Genomic DNA, 16,777 nt, shown 5'->3' on the forward strand with positions numbered 1-16,777 from the left:
GCCTTTCTAATGATTCCTCGTTTCTTTTCTGCCAAGGTGGGGATTAAATGTGTGAGAGGGTATTTCTTGTTGGGGCTCAGATGTTTATCAGTTCTTATCTCTGTCACAGTCTCACAAACCCTGAGTTCTGCAGCCCTTTACTCCAACAGACTAAAAATGGAGCCTCATTTCTCTCTCTCCAAGGCCTTTTAAGGATAAAGTGTCCAATTAAGAAATGACACCACAATTATTTTTACTCTTAACTTAATAACCAACTACCTGTGCCTACAATGTGGACTTTTTTATCCAAGTACACAAAACCACCCAAACCCATGGAGAAGGAGGAGAAGAAGAAGGTGAAGAAGAAGGTGAAGAAGAAGGTGAAGAAGAAGGTGAAGAAGAAGGTGAAGAAGAAGGTGGAGAAGAAGATGAAGAAGAAAGACCAGCCACTGCCCTAAACCCTCCATCCTGCTGTATATCAATTCCTGTATTCTAAACCCTGAAACTATGAGTTTCCCACCCTGTGACATCACACACTTCTATCCAAACTCCACCCCCACAATCCCAGCTCTACCATTCCATTTTGGAAGCTGCTCCACGGCCTCAGGTCAATGCAGAGCTCTCCTGGGGGTCAGTGCCTGGCAGCACAGAAAGTCCAAAATTCTCAGCAAACAGGGCTCCAACACCTTTCCATGTGCTAATTCCCACATTTTAGTGCCCAGCTGGAGGAGTGAAAGTACCTCCCCTATGGACACAGGGTTAACCTGACACATTCCAGCTGGGAATTCCCTGAAAGACTGATGTTTTAACCTAATTCCCATTCTAGCCAGGCCCTGATCCCACAATTTCTTGCATGGCAGAAAAGTTCCTGGTGCTTAATGCTGTTAATATTACAGACAAAAAGACATAACAGGAAAGAGACTGGAATTCCAGTTGGAAGTAGCTGGAACTTGCCAAGTGTTCAGGATATATCCACACTCTGTTTTGATCCAGAAATAGGATTTATTGCAGTGTTAAATATAAAATAATAACTTTGGAATACACCTAGCAACCTTTTTCTTATGTGGCTACATCCTTTTTTATTCCGATATTATTATTCTGATATTAAAATAGAATTGGTATTAAATGAAGAAATTTTAAAAAATGAGGAAATGAAATTAAATTTTAAAACATTTACTGAAGAGCACTGGGAAAAGGCTCTGGCAGGGCACCAGTTTTCTTGGTTAAATGTCACAGAGATGTACACACAGAACAAAATAATGGGGAGTTTTACGGGGAAAACTTGGAAATACTGATATTTTCCTCTGGGAAAATGGTAAAACGAAGGGTCCAGTTGAAGTTCTAAGTATCTCATTCAGCTTTGGACCAAAAAAAAAAGAGAACAAACAGGTTTGAAATTGCAATTAATGCTTTAAATCCCGAGGCTGTCTCCCAGCACTCAGCAAGGAACGAGGGGGAGCTGTGAGGAGTTTGTGACTCCTAAATCCATTTATTTGGAGTAAACAGAACCCAGGTTTAGTTCTGTAGGGTGGCCAAACTCTGGGGCGGGGTGTGGGATCTCCATCCTTGGAAGAGGAGTTTCCCCTCGGGACACAATCCTGCTTCAGGAGCATCTCAAGAGGTTCCTTCCAACCCAGGTAATTCTGAGAAATTCTTCTCCTTTTAAATCACCTGGAACCCCGTGAAATGAGGGAGTTAACAGCAGAGAAAGGATGGAGGAAACTGAGAGGGGAATGAGCCTTGTGAGCCCTGCTTTCTCAGGATCCAACACCAAAGCTAAAAACGGGGTTTTGGGGTGGCACAAAGGGAATTTCTCTGCAAATCCAGGGCAAAAGGTGTCAGATAAAAATGAGGAAAGTCCAGCTGATGGCGTGGAGGGGAACAAGCTCCCTCTGCCAGCGACAGCCCATCCGTGTTCCCATCCTGGAGGGGCTTCTTGGTCAGGGCTCACCTGGAGAAGACAAGGTGGAAATGTGGAGGTGTGTCCCCGTCAGCAGCAGCCAGGTGCACAGCGGGCACCTGCAGGATGGGATGTCCTGGCCCACGCTGGCACACTGAGATGGATGTGGCACAGAATGCCAGGGGTTTGAGGTGCATCCCATTGTTCTCACCAGGAACAGGCACTGGGAAGCATTCCCCAGAGCTGTACTGGCAGGACACAGAGCTCTGGCAGGTGGCTCGGAAATAATGAGACAAATCGGATTTGTTGTGGCTGGGTTTGGGTTCGGTCCCAGCTCTGCAGGGACTTGGGGTGTTCTGCAAAATGGATTTACCTGGATTTTGGTTATTCTGCTATCAGGCGTGGCAAGTGCTAAATGAAAAAAGGAAAAACAGAAGAATTTGTGGATTATCTTTTGTGAGATGCCCTCGGGCCCAGAGAATGCGACAGAGCATCTCCTGGAAGTACAGCTGGATCCCGAGTGAAGAATGAGCTCCAGAAGGAGTGGATGCCAGGGAATAATCTGTGTTCTCTCCTGCAGAACTGCCAGGTGCAGCTGGAAGGCCAGCGGTGTCTTATTAGAGAAGGATGGAGGGAGCTTCTCCCCTGTGAGAAGGGCTGGGAAAGTCGGGATTGTTCAGCCTGGAGAAGGATCCGGGGTGAGCTCAGTGTGACCTTTCAGTGCCTGAAGGAGCTGAGAGATGGAAGGACAGGACACAGGGAACGGCTTTAAGCTGACAATGGGTAGATTTACATGGGATATTGGGAATGAGGAATTGTTCCCTGGCAGGGTGGGCAGCCCTGGCACAGGGTGAATTCCCAGAGCAGCTGGGGCTGCCCCTGGATCCCTGGCAGTGCCCAAGGCCAGGCTGGACACTGGGGCTGGAGCACCTGGGACAGTGGGAGGTGTCCCTGCCATGGCAGGGTGGCACTGGCTGGGATTTGGGATCCCTTCCCACCCAAACCATCCCATGGTCCGGACGGGGCCGCGCTCAGCGCTGCGCGATGGACGCGGAGCGGCCGCGATCGCTCCGGGCCGCTGTCGGAACCGGGACCGCATCGCCGGCAGAACCGGGGGAGGCTCCGGGGGCGGATCCCGGTTCCAGGGGAGGATCCCGGGGCGGATCCCGGACGGTGCCGGGGGGAGGTTCCGGGGGTGGATCCCGGTTCTAGGGGCGGATCCCGGGGCGGATCCGGGCGGTGCCGGTGCCGGGGGGAGGTTCCGGGGGTGGATCCAGGGGCGGATCCCGGTTCCAGGGGCGGATCCCGGGGCGGTGCCGGTGCCGGGGGGATTCCGGGGGTGGTTCCGGCGGTGAATCCCGGTTCCAGGGGCGGATCCCGGGGCGGATCCCGGTTCCAGGGGCGGATCCCGGGGCAGATCCCGGGGCAGATCCCGGTTCCAGGGGCGGATCCCGGGGCGGATCCGGGCGGTGCCGGTGCCGGGGGGAGGTTCCGGGGGTGGATCCCGAGGCGGATCCCGGTTCCCGGGGCGGATCCCGGTTCCAGGGGCGGATCCCGGTTCCCGGTGCGGATCCCGGTTCCAGGGGCGGATCCCGGTTCCCGGGGCGGATCCCGGGGCGGATCCCGTTTGCAGGGGCGGATCCCGGTTCCAGGGGCGGATCCCGGGGTGGATCCCGGTTCCCGGGGCGGATCCCGGGGCGGATCCGGGCGGTGCCGGTGCCGCCATGGCCGCGGTGCCGGTGCGGGGCCGGCGTGGGGCGCTGGGGCCGGGGGCAGCCGGGGAGCCGGAATGCGTGAGTCGGGAACGGGAACGGGAACGGGAACGGGAACGGGAGTGGGAAATGGGGAATGGGGAATGGGGACGGCACCGGGCGCTGGCCCAGCCTCTGCCCCATGGCCGGGCCCGGTGCCGGTCCCCTCGCCGCCCGGGCCGTGTCGCGACTGTCGCGGGTGGTGCCGGCTCGGGGACGGAGCTCAACAGGCTCCGGGGTTTTCCTTCTTTTTTCCTGTTTTTCCATCCTTTCTTTCTCCGCGTTTTCTCTCCCCAGTTTTCTTTCCCCCCCCCCCTTTTTTTTTTAATGTCTTTTTTCCTTTCTCCTTCTTTCCTTTCGAATTTTTCGTTTTTCTCGTTTTTCCTCTCGTCATTTTCCTTTATTCCTTTTTAATTACTGCTTCCCTTTTTTATTTCCTTTTTTTCTTTTTCCTTTTCACTTATTTTCCCTTTCTTTCCTTCCCTTTTTTTTCCCCTTTTTCCCTCTGTTTTTCTTTTCCCTTCTTTTTCCAGTATTTTTTATTTTCCTTTTTTATTTCTTTTTTCTTTTTAATTTTTTTTTCTGGCTGACACCCTCTTTACCAGGCAGCCTCACTAATTCCATCTATTTCTGCTCCAAGATGACAGAGAGGAATCAGAATCCCAGCCTGGTTTGGGTTGGAATGTTGGATTTTAAGGCATTTGGACTTAGAGGAATATCAGATTTTCAAGGCCAGAGCTCCCAGTATGTCCTGGCTTGGATTGATCTTCAGGTAGAGTTTCCCAGGTGGATCTGCATGGATCTCACATTCCCTCTGCTTTCCCAAACAGAGCCATCTTTCCATAGGGAAAAAAGCAAGGAGCATCTCCACAGGGCCATCATTCCTCAGGGATCCAGTGGGGCTGATCCAGGGAGAGCTGGGCTCTGTGGAGACCTGTGGGACAGGCTGGGTGGAACCCCAAACAGGAGACAGCCTGGCCTTGAAAAACGGGGTCAAAAAGCAGAAATTGCACGACAAGAACATATTAAACTTGGAGGAAATCTTTAAAATTGGACCAAAAATAGCCCAACAAGTGAGCAGAACTTTTCCTACAACTCCTTCGGGTTGGTTGTCCAGTGGAGCTGGGCTTGGCAGCAGCTTGGCTTCATCTCTGGGGCCTTTATCCTGTCAGTGAAAACGAGTGGGATTTCCAGCTGGACAAGAAAATGGGAGTGACTTCCCTGCAGGGAGATGTGTTGTTCCCTGCCTGTTCCCAGCTGCCTGGGGCAGATCATTCCCTGGCAAAAGCAAACAGTGCCTGCTTGCCTTTGGAGCAGGGAGCTCGTGGATCCCTGTCAGCCACAGGTGGATCGTGGATCCCTGCCCAGGCAGGGGTGGTGCAGTGGCTGCTTCTTCCCCGAGAGACAATTCCAGAGGCTGAAGCAAGCAGCTCCCCCAGGCTGGCATTGGTGGGATGAGTTTGTCTCCTCCATGTGCTGAATTCCTGGTGCTGACACCGAGCAACCCCCCCCCCCCAAATACAGTACAAAACCTGGAGTTTATTTTTAATCGGCCAGATTCCTTCTGCTGTGGGGCTTTGAGTCATTTTTCCCTTTCCCCCCTCATCTCGCACGTATTCCCAGTTTGCTGCTGCACTTTGCCTTTCCCTGCAATGGAGGAGGAGTTCTGCAGCAGCAGAGGCAGGGGATATTTTCCCAGTGGGAGGCAGTCTCACAGATTTAGAGGACCTCCCCAGACTTTTATTCCATTATTCCCTTTCATACTACGGTACATATTTCACTTTTGGATTCCCTTCCCATCCTGATATCCTGCCTCCCTTCCTGGTCACCCCATCTCAACTGTTTCCTGCTGAGGTTCCTGGTGCATTGATCCATTTTTGGTTTTCCTTAACTTATTCCAACTTTAAATTCCGTTTCTGTGCTTCAGTAGCCTCTTAGTTCTGTGCCAGCACGCCTTCTTCCTGGGAAATCACGTGCTGGAGAAGGAGATGCGATTTTGGGATTCTTTAAACAAAGTTTGTTTGGGAAGGAACATCCCAAGTGTGTGAGTGCCTCTCTGGAATTCGGTGTCAGTTTTGTAACTCCCGTGTCAGTTCTCCAACTCTGTGTCAGTTCTGTAATTCCCATGCTTGTGTTCATTTGCTGCTGCAGTTCCAAGGAGCCCTGGGGTCTGGGTCACCCTCCCTTTCCACGGGCACTCTCAGGCCAGGGATGTTCTTCTGAAGGTTTCCAGCTGGTGCTTTCCATGGATTTGCAGCTTAGCCTCCCCTGTCCAAGCAGCATTTTTGGGAGTGCCTGGTGCTGGGAGGGCTCAGCTCAGCCCTTGGGCTCCCAGCACTTCCAAACCCCCCTCGGTCCTGGGCACAGCTCAGGGCAGAGCTCCAGGAGAAGCAGCCCTGGAGAGCTGGGAAAAGGTGCCCACGTTCAGGGAAGACACAAAACCCCTCTCCAAGGATGTTCCCATCCAAGGCTTTTCCTTCTGTTTCCTGGATTTAATTGCTCCTTCCACACAATCCCCTGCTGTGCTCCCTGGATCATCCCCACGCTGAGTCCTGCTGGGGCAGAGGCTCAGGGATGCCTTTTCCCAGGGGATTTCCTGGGCACAGAGAGGTGTGAGGTACAGAATTCCTGCTCTCCCAGCATGAGGAGCACTGGGAAACCCAAACCTTGGTGTTCTGGCCTCATGCCTCATAGCCTGGTATTCCTCCCGTGGCATCCGTGGGAGGCACAGGCAGGAAAATCCCGAGGATTTGGGTCCTGTGCCTGGCACAGACAGGTAAATATTGCTTTTGGGGTCTTCCAGAAGCGGGTGTGCAGACTGCTGGACACCATCCCACGGGAGGCTGCTGCCCAGCTGGTGGACTGTGCCATGGATGTGGATTCCAGGCAGAAACTCCTCCCTGACTCTGCTCCCTGGGCTGCAAAGACAAAGCAGAATTCCATGGTAAGTCCCCACTGGCCACGGGTTTGCTACAAAATCACTTCTCAAATAGGTTTGATAATAAAGCTGCAAATAATTGCCCTCTTTTTTAGAATTTTTGTTGAATTTGTGTCTGGTTTTGTTCCTCAGATTTTGGAAAACCATGGGAGCAAAGGCATTTCCCAGCCCTGCCCGAGATGTGTTGCTGGAGAATCTGTAAGTGTGGGAATCTGCTTTTTGGGATAAAAAAGACTGGGAGTTGTTCCCCAGTATTAGATCCATAAAACATGAAGTTAAGAACCTCCACAGTCACATTGCTCAGGAAAAAAATCGTGGAAATTAAAAATAAAGGAGATGGATTTAGCATTGCAGCAGAGCACAAATGAATATTTCCAGCAGCAGCTGGAAAATCTGGACATTCTCAATTCCAATTCTCTCTAAAAAGCAGAATTTGGGAAGTAACTGAAAGAAACAATAACATAACACTTCCTCTACCCCATTTTACTTGTCCTTGATTTACTGGATCATAAGAAAATATTCAGGAATCTCATTCTATCGCCGATGTTTTTCTGTAATTGGGTATTTCCTTTCTAAGGAATAGATAAAATATTGAAAATATTGCTCCTTCCAGAGCCAAAATGAGGAGAGGTGTGAAGAAATGCTGGATGTTCATAGCAAAATCTCTGATTTATGGAATTAGAGGCAAAGTTTCCATCAAAGTTTCCATCAGGAGCTATGACTGAGCAGACATTGATTGTGTTAATTTATTTCCACTCATCCCTGGAGGAGGAAAAAAAAAAAAAAAGGAATATTTGTGGTGGTACTCAGCAATTTCAAATAAAATTTGAAAATGAAGAGTGAGGAAAAGCCTTTTTGCCAAGCTCCTTTGTAGTGACCTGAGATTTTCTCATTCCAGGGCCACTTCAGTCACATCCTGGGCTTCTAGGAAAGGAGAGGGGCCAGAGGAGCAGCTCTGATTTCCTGCTGGGATGCCCAGATTGCAGCTGGATCCTGGGTGCTGCCCTGCCCTGCCTGCCTCAGCACCCCCACCCTGCCCTGCTGCCACTCTGGGCACAATTCTGCACCTGCCCAAAATGCTCCTGCTGCTCAGGTAGCTCAGAATTGGTCTGAAAAGGACAAGGAAAAGCTCATTTCGTGTTTAGGTAGCTCAGAATTTGTTCATAAAGAAAAGGCTGATTTCATGTTTAGCTCAGAATTTGTCTAAAAAAGACAAGAAAATCAGATTTCTTGTTTAGGTAGCTCAGAATTGGTCTAAAAAGGACAAGGAAAGGCAGATTTCGTGTTTAGGTAGCTCAGAATTGATCTAAAAAGGACAAGGAAAGGCAGATTTCATGTTTAGGTAGCTCAGAATTTGTTCATAAAGGACAAGAAAAGGCTGATTTAATATTTAGCTCAGAATTGGTCTAAAAATGACAAGAAAATCAGATTTCATGTTTAGCTCAGAATTTGTCTAAAAAAGACAAGAAAATCAGATTTCTTGTTTAGGTAGCTCAGAATTGGTCTAAAAATGACAAGGAAAGGCTGATTTAATGTTTAGGTAGCTCTTTGTCTAAAAAGGACAAGAAAAGGCAGATTTATAGTTTAGCTCAGAATTTGTTTTAAATGGACAAGAAAAGGCTGATTTCATGTTTAGGTAGCTCAGAATTGGTCTAAAAAGGACAAGGAAAGGCTGATTTAATGTTTAGCTCAGAATTTGTTCATAAAGGACAAGAAAAGACTGATTTACAGTTTAGCTCAGAATTTGTCTAAAAAGGACAAGGAAAGGCTGATTTCATGTTTAGGTAGCTCAGAATTTGTCTAAAAAGGACAAGAAAAAGACAGATTTCATATTTAGCTCAGAATTGGTCTAAAATGACAAGAAAAGGCTGATTTAATTTTTAGCTCAGAATTGGTCTAAAAAAGACAAGAAAAGGCAGATTTACAGTTTAGCTCAGAATTTGTTCATAAAGGACAAGAAAAGACTGAATTAATTTTTAGCTCAGAATTTGTCTAAAAAGGACAAGAAAAAGGCAGATTTCATATTTAGCTCAGAATTGGTCTGAAAATGACAAGGAAAGGCTGATTTCCTGTTTAGGTAGCTCAGAATTTGTTCATAAAGGACAAGGAAAGGCAGATTTCATGTTTAGGTAGCTCAGAATTGATCTAAAAAGGACAAGAAAAAGGCAGATTTCATGTTTAGGTAGCTCAGAATTGATCTAAAAAGGACAAGGAAAAGGCAGATTTCATGTTTAGCTCAGAATTGATCTAAAAAGGACAAGGAAAGGCAGATTTCATGTTTAGCTCAGAATTGATCTAAAAAGGACAAGAAAAGGCAGATTTGGTGTTTTAGACTGGTTGAGTTGAGCTGGCCTTGGGCCCAGGCTTCACCTGGGACTGGGCCAGGTGCTGTGGTGATTCCAAAGGTTTTCCCAACAGCCCTGACCCCCTTGGAAAATGCTCCTGTGGAAAATCCTCCTTGTGCAGGGCCACGGGCAGGAGTGGGAGGACACAAATTTTAGTCCTTGAGTGGCTTTGCAGCTGTGAAGTCCAGGAAAAATCCCATTGAAGCTTACATTTAAATCTCAAAAAAAAAAATCTGTTTAAAAAGGCTTGACCTCATCACCCAGCGGGCTTTTATTGGCACAAATCTAATGACAGGTTAATTAACCTCTGCAAGGTTAATTTTGGGGGTTATCAGGCTGCAAAATCCTCAGGCAAAGGTGTTCTGCAGTCCTTGAATCCTTCCCGTGTGGTGTGTGGAGTTGGAGTCAGCACTGAGTTGAGATATTCTCATTAAATAAATAAATACCACATAAATACTGAGTTTAATTAAGTAATACATGAGGAAATAAGTCTGAAAGCAGACCTACACTTAATTGACATTCAGATTTTGGTTTAAAAAATGAAGTTTCCTCCAAGCCAATAAAATTTTTAGTTAAATTAAGAATGAATACTTTCAAGTTAGTATTTATATACTTGATACCAAGATCTGGGGCGTCAGAATTTGTGGGGAATTCATTTTTACATCCCCAATCCTTGTCTTTTAAAAATCCTGGTAATCAAAGCAGATTTTTTTTTTTTTAAAGGTGGATAAACAGCAGCTCTGTGCTGCAAAATCTGAAATATCTGATGTAAATGTAATGGGCTAAAATGGTTTTGTTCCTGCAAAATCACTCAAAACCTCAAGTGTGACAAGTAATGATTAGGACTGGTCAAAATTTGGTCAAATATAGTCAAAATTTTGGGTGTTCAAAGAGGGGAATACCAAAACTGGACTCAGACTCTGATGGAGGAGTTTTCTGCCAGAATACATCAGGCAAAAGTATGGGATCAAGTCTAAAACACAGGGAAAACATGGATTATTTAAAAAAAGTGTTTTTTTTCCTTAAACAACTCCCATTTTATCGTGTTCAAGAGTTCACAGTTACCTGTGTCAACATTTCCTCTGTTTGCTTTCAACCTGGATCTGCTCTGGGGTAAAACCAAGAACCAGCTGGTTCCTTCCTGGTTTTCCTTCTGCTCCTGGTGGGGTTTGTGGCACATCCTTTTAAATTCTCCTGCTTTTCCAGCAGCCATTGCATTTGGTTTGAGTGTCGTGGTGAATCCCAGGGCTGGTCCCAGTTGGTGGCTGTAGCAGAACTTTAATGAGAATTTTTTTAGGGAACTTTTGGGGTTTTTTTTTTCTTTTTTTAACCAAAATCTGAATGCCAGTGCAGTGCAGGTCTGCTTTTAGATTTATTTCCTCATGTATTACTTGAGTAAGCTCAGTATTGACGTGATCCTGATTTAATTAATGAGAATTTCCCATTGTCCCTGGCACGGAGCAGGGGTTGCATCCAGGGCATTCCTGAGCTCCACAGCTGAGCCAGCCAGGAAATCCTGATCCTGCTTTTGGCCCTGGGAGCTGCTCTGGGGTGAGCAGGGACGTCCTTCCCCCTGTCCCAAATGCCATGTGCAGCTCAGGCTGGCAGGGAATTTGGGAATTCATTCCTGCAGGTGTTTTCCACACTGCCCCTGAGGGGAGAGATCCCAAGCAGGGATTCTCCAGGAACACAGCGGAGGGGAAAGCAGAGCAGGTCAATCCTGACATTTAAATAAATAAATAAAATGTATTCTCCTCCTCATGCCACCTGTGCTGGGGAATGAGCCCCAAAAAGGGCACCAGGCAGTGGGAAGGTAACTGCTCTCATTTCCAGCTGCCCCAGACTCCACTTCCTTGCAGAATTCCAGCCTGCTTTGGGCTGGAAAGGACCTCAAAGCCCACCTGGGACACCTCCCACTGTCCCAGGTGCTCCCAGCCCCAGTGTCCAGCCTGGCCTTGGGATGCAGGAGCAGCCCCAGCTGCTCTGTGCCAGGGCCTGCCCAGCCTGGGGCTGCACAAATTCACATTTCAGCTCCATGCCGTGGGAATTGTCCCCACGTGGAGCCCCTGGAGTTCACATCCAGCTGTTCCCGTGGCACAGCAGCTCCCTGAATAAAAGCAGCTCCTCTCACACCCCTCATTATCCCTGATTTTTTTTCCCAAATTGGAAGGCAGAAGCTCCTGGGTCAATTCCAAGGTGAGCTTTTCCTCTCGGATGTGATTCCTTGCTCCATGTTTTCCAACAGGGCAAGGAGTGCTTTTTTAAATCAGTCTGGCTGGAAACAAGTTGGAGTTTAATTGTCTGCTCCACTGAAGGCTTTTACTAGTGATATCTTTTTGATAGATGTGTTTGTAATTTATTTTGGGATTTTCCAGGATCATGAAGCTGGCACAGGCTGGGGCAGTGAATGTTCCTTTAAAGCAGATTTGTGTCAAATCTGCAGTGGAACCACAGAGTTATTTTTGTACGCCTTGTAGAACTCTGAAGTTTTGTTTTCTTGATGAAAAAAATGTATAAACTTTCTATTTCCTACTGCTGTGATTTGTACACAGAATAACCAGAGTGATGCTTTATTTACTTGTATATAGAGAGAAAGGCCCCTGGCCTGTTTTTAATTCAGGTTTAAAGGATCTAATTCTTATTTTTAACTTTGTATTTTGTAAATTGTTCCTTACAAAAGCAGAAGCATTAAACACCACTTTGGCTGCAGCATGGAATTGTCTGGTTGTGTTATTCCTTGAATGGTTTCTGAGGAATAAAGGTAAATAAAACCTCTGATGAGGAGAAGAAATACATTACTTATGTCATGTAAAATCTTTGTAGTGGGTTTAGGTGCTCACTTTATTAATTTGATGGTAATTACAGGTCCACTTGGCATCTTGACTGCCAAAAAAACATGGAAAATCAAAATATTGGGATAAGTGGGGTTTAAAGGCAACTGGATCTGACAAGGCAAGACTTATGTGTTGAAATGAATATAGTTAATATATTTAAATTTATTTTTGTGTTTATTTTAGGCACTATAATTTATTGACTAGATTTTAAATCCGTGGTGTTTATGTCTAAATTAGTTGCTTAAAACCTCAGCAGCTCTCCTGGGAGCCTGGTGTGATACCCTGCTTTAGCAGATGCAGTCACACATAAATAACTCTGCCTTTGCCTTGATTACTGCAGATAATTATCCAATTAACACTCACACTGGGCATTTCCTCCCACATCCAGCTTCCACCCAGGATCCCTGCGTGTCCATTCTGGGGCTCGGTGCTCCGAGCAGGAGCAGGGATGGAGTTTTGGGCAGGGGGACATTCCCTGGGAGCTCCTGCAGAGTTTGGGAGCCTGCAGCAGCTGCTCCTCTTCCTCTCCCCCATTTCCCAGGGGCTTGGCCAGGGACCCAGCAGCTGCCCCACCCTGGGGCCACCAGGACTTGCTGTTCCTCTCCCCTCCTGAGTTGTTCCCAACTCTTCTCAAGGAAGCAAAAAAAAAAAGCAGTGGCCACACTGTTTAGACACACAGAAAAAATAAAAGAAATCCCGGGCAGATGCAACAGAGTCACGGAATTGTTCAGGTTGGAAAAGGCTCTGAGCCCTCGGAGTCCAACCCTTCCCAGCACTGCCCCTGTCCCCAGGTGCCACATCCACAGGGCTGTGAAATCCCCCCAGGCCTGCCAGGGCTGGCCAGCCCTTTCCAGGAAGGAATTTTCCCAATACCCATCCTGAACCTCCCCTGGCACAGCCTGAGGCTGTTCCTTGTCACAGAATCCCAGCCTGGTTTGGGTTGGGAGGGACCCCAAATCCCACCCAGTGCCAGCCCTGCCATGGCAGGGACACCTCCCACTGTCCCAGTGTTCCCAGTGTCCAGCCTGGCCTTGGGCACTGCCAGGTGGGGGTATTTTGGTGTCATTATAGTGGGGATATTTTGGTGTGATTATGGTGGGGGATATTTTGGTGTCATTATAGTGGGGATATTTTGGTGTGATTATGGTGGGGGATATTTTGGTGTCATTATAGTGGGGATATTTTGGTGTGATTATGGTGGGGGATATTTTGGCGTGATTATGGTGGGGGATATTTTGGTGGGATTATGGTGAAGATACTTTGGTGGGATTATGCTGGGGGATATTTTGGTAGGATTATGGTGAGGATATTTTGCTGTGATTATGGTGAAGATATTTTGCTGTGATTATGGTGGAGATATTTTGGTGTGATTATGCTGGGGGATATTCTGGTGTGATTATGCTGGGGGATATTTTGGTGTGATTATGCTGGGGGATATTTTGGTGTGATTATGCTGGGGGATATTTTGGTGTGATTATGCTGGGGGATATTTTGGTGTGATTATGGTGGGGATATTTTGGTGTGATTATGGTGGGGATATTTTGGTGTGATTATGCTGGGGGATATTTTGGTGTGATTATGGTGGGGATATTTTGGTGTGATTATGGTGTTGTTACTGCAACAATCCCGAAATCGCCGCGTGATATTTGCTTGCAACACAGGGTGTCATTCATGAGTTATACATAAATGGCAGCTTTACATATTTAAAAGGAACATGGACTGCTTCATATCTGAAGTATGGTTCCCAGGGGAGAACACCACCATTTGATCTATTTTTGATTAAAATGTAAAAATTAAAAATTAAATCAAATGGTAGTCAAACTCCTCGGGGAAAACATACTTCAGTTATGAAGTATTCCCCGTAGTAACCTTGAGAATCTTACAGCTGTATTGTCTCATCTGTAGGTGGTCCTTTTATGTCTCACGTAATTAAAATGAATTGCTGGTGGAGAACCCCTACTACTGCATACAGATTTATGAACCTGGAGGCACCTCCACTCCCAGACAAACAGGGCCAGGCACGCTCCCTGTGCAGCTGTGCCGTGGCCGGGCAGCCTCTGGAATCCTTTCCTGCCTGCAGAGGGTCAGCAGCGAGCTGCTGTAAAGCCAGGGAGGAGCAGGGGCTGGGGGAAGGAGTGGACAGGATCCCTGAGGTGGGACAGGACCTCCCAGACCCCTGAGAGTGCCCTGTCACTGCCCCCTCCCCACCCTGTCCCCAGCCCTGAGTGCCACCTCCAGGGGACACCTCCAGGGATGGGCACTGCAACCCTCCCTGGGCAGTGCCAATCCCTGACCCCCTTCCCATGGGGAAATTCCTGCTGATCCCACCCTGCCCCTGCCCTGGCCCAGCCTGAGGCCGTTCCCTCTCCTCCTGTCCCTGTTCCCTGGAGCAGAGCCCGACCCCCCCGGCTGTCCCCTCCTGGCAGGAGCTGTGCAGAGCCACAAGGTCCCCCCTGAGCCTCCTTTGCTCCAGGCTCAGCCCCTTCCCAGCTCCTCAGGAGTTCTCCAGCCCCTTCCCAGCTCCCTCAGGAGTTCTCCAGCCCCTTCCCAGCTCCCTCAGGAGTTCCCCAGCCCCTTCCCAGCTCCTCAGGAGTTCTCCAGCCCCTTCCCAGCTCCTCAGGAGTTCTCCAGCCCCTTCCCAGCTCCCTCAGGAGTTCTCCAGCCCCTTCCCAGCTCCCTCAGGAGTTCTCCAGCCCCTTCCCAGCTCCCTCAGGATCCTCCAGCCCCTTCCCAGCTCCTCAGGATCCTCCAGCCCCTTCCCAGCTCCCTCAGGAGTTCCCCAGCCCCTTCCCAGCTCCTCAGGAGTTTCCCAGTCCCTTCCCAGCTCCTCAGGAGTTCTCCAGCCCTTCCCAGCTCCCTCAGGATCCTCCAGCCCCTTCCCAGCTCCCTCAGGAGTTTCCCAGCCCCTTCCCAACTCCATTCCCTGCCCTGGCCATGCTCCAGCCCCTCCAGGGCTCTCCTGCAGTGAGACCCAGAGCTGGACTGAACCCTCAAATTCCCCGTGGTGGCACAAGGGGACAATCCCTGCCCTGGTCCTGCTGCCACAGGACTCAGCGTTTCAAATATCTGAGGAGCCCTTGCTGCACTAAGCAATGGCTAAATGTCACCAGAACATGATTGTGAAATTGGATTTCCCAGGAAAATGTGCTGTACACAATCTAATGCAACTTATTTCTAGCGAGCTGCTTTATCAGGCTGCCTTGGAATATGGGAATGTATATTTGATAAGATTAGGGAATCGTGGGGATCAGGAAAAATAAGACTCTAGACTTTGCATTCCCATTTTCACCCAGCTGAAGGACAAACATGTCATTTATTTTGTGTCTGGTTGTGATTCTCATGGTCCTGGTAATGTACCCACAGCAGTGGCTTGTGACTGTGCATCCTGCTCAAGCTGTGACTAAAACTTCCCTAACAACATTTCCTTAAAAAAAAGAAGGGTATGGAAGCGAAATGCTTGGATTTATAGAGAAAACAAAACAATTCTAACAATAAAAGTATCGAGTCGATGAGTTCTGCAGTGCCATGCAGAAACATTTTGTAATAAGCAGCAGGATTGTTCAAATTTCAGCGTAATACTTGAAAGGAAATGTCTCTGATCTTCGAGTTTCTTTGGAGAGGGGAGTTTTTCGTGTGTAATCAGACCAAAATCCTCCTGTAATTGCACAGTGAGAGGCCCGTGGAGTTTTGGGAAGGCTGCAGATGGAACACAGACCTACAGCAGCACCAAGGCTTTTCCTCATCTGTGGAGGATTCCAGCATCAGCCTGAGGTGTCCCCACATGCAGATCCCTCCTGGAATCTCTCCCCACCAGCTCTGCTGTCACCTCGTGCTGGCCACTGATGGCTCTGAGCAGGCACCGTGGTCACTGGTGAATGAAATTCTGGCAGGACTTGACCACCCAGTTCCTTCCCCTTTCCACTTGTTCCAAGCCCAGCCATGCTCCAGCTCCTTGGGAAGCTTTTCCCCCTCAAACCAATAACATTTACCTCTTAATTACATGGAATCCCAAATTGGTTTGGGTGGGAAGGGAGCTCAAAGCCCCTCCATTCCCACCCCTGCCATGGCAGGGACACTTTCCCCTGCCCCAGGCTGCTCCAACCTGGCCTTGGACACTTCCAGGGATCCAGGAACAGCCACAGCTTGAATCCTAATTTATTAATTAGGCCTTAATTAATTAATAAAGACGTGTCAGCACACCTATTTTTTTGTCAGTGGTGCCCTAAGTCCTGGGAATAACAAGAGTTGAGTGGAATGTGAATATTCCAGCAGGGCAGAGCACAGCTGAATTCACACAGTTAAAATCCTCCCTGAGCCTCCCAAACCCTCCCTCTGCTCGTGAGCACCTTCCCGAGCACCAGCCTTCATCCTCATCACCCTCATCTTCACAGGCACAAGGAGAGGGGCAGGAATCCAGCTCCAATCCCTCAGCACTCCCTGCACTAACAGGGTGCTGCTTTGTGGGAGTCCTGATCAGAAAGAAGCCCTTAAATAAAAGTTCATTTCTCTGAACTCAACACCTCCCAGCACGTGCCGGGTGCTTCAGTCCCTGACTCAGTAGCTCAGCAAGGAAAGAGCCTGGGAAGCTTTGAAATGTGCATTTCTGGGCAAAGCTCAGAAGGGAAAGAATTCTGAGCAATTTTTAAAAGAGTTTGTAAGGAAAGGGAAGGAGCTGGTGTGAGTTATTCAGTGAAGGGAGGCTATTTCACTGAAGATTGGGTAGTTTAGGGTAGCTAGTAAATAACATTCTGAGTTTTCTGTCTGAGTTTATGGCCAGGGTTGCATCACTTGTGCTGAGCATCCTGCTGAAGTCGTTCCAGTTCTGGTAAAAGCTGAGTCACAAAATCCTGCCCTGTCCAAACTTTGCTTTCTCAGTCCCTGTGTGCAGCAAATCACTTCCCCAGGCTGGGACAGTTGCTTTAGGGAAGGGGAGAGAAGATTTTCTCTGCCATTTCTTGCCCCCAGTGTGGCTCTCTGTGCTGAGAGCAGTGGGGTGGGCTGGGTTCCCTCTTACAGCAGGGAATTTGGGG

The 16,777-nt window shown here is 48.4% G+C and overlaps 1 protein-coding gene across 3 annotated transcripts; it reads left to right on the forward strand.

Annotated features, from left to right (window-relative positions):
* The first annotated feature begins 3,598 nt into the window (after positions 1 to 3,598).
* C8H10orf143 (chromosome 8 C10orf143 homolog) lies at positions 3,599 to 11,630 on the forward strand. 3 transcript variants are annotated; one of them, XM_053949323.1, is made up of 4 exons: positions 3,599 to 3,672; positions 6,434 to 6,574; positions 6,701 to 6,766; positions 7,467 to 11,630. In XM_053949323.1, exons 1-4 carry the CDS (start codon positions 3,604 to 3,606, stop codon positions 7,494 to 7,496), a joined length of 306 nt encoding a protein of 101 aa, XP_053805298.1. In that variant the 5' UTR covers positions 3,599 to 3,603; the 3' UTR covers positions 7,497 to 11,630. The 3 variants fall into 3 exon arrangements, 2 of the variants coding, with proteins under 2 accessions (XP_053805298.1, XP_053805297.1); XR_008432075.1 differs by lacking the exon at positions 3,599 to 3,672 and having other exon boundaries at positions 4,015 to 6,574; positions 7,467 to 8,697; positions 8,804 to 11,630; XM_053949322.1 differs by lacking the exon at positions 3,599 to 3,672 and having other exon boundaries at positions 4,015 to 6,574.
* Positions 11,631 to 16,777: the final 5,147 nt, after the last annotated feature.

The sequence above is a fragment of the Vidua chalybeata genome, chromosome 8 (assembly GCF_026979565.1).
Source record: "Vidua chalybeata isolate OUT-0048 chromosome 8, bVidCha1 merged haplotype, whole genome shotgun sequence".
Classification (NCBI taxonomy): domain Eukaryota; kingdom Metazoa; phylum Chordata; class Aves; order Passeriformes; family Viduidae; genus Vidua; species Vidua chalybeata.

What these genes read in the sequence shown, in the direction of transcription:
- C8H10orf143 (XM_053949322.1), top strand. Translation starts at nt 5,756, where the DNA reads ATGCTTGTGTTCATTTGCTGCTGCAGTTCCAAGGAGCCCTGGGGTCTG. An exon ending in AGACAAAGCAGAATTCCATG is followed by an intron (nt 6,575 to 6,700) that starts GTAAGTCCCCAC and finishes TTTGTTCCTCAG; the next exon opens with ATTTTGGAAAACCATGGGAG. An exon ending in GATGTGTTGCTGGAGAATCT is followed by an intron (nt 6,767 to 7,466) that starts GTAAGTGTGGGA and finishes TTCTCATTCCAG; the next exon opens with GGCCACTTCAGTCACATCCT.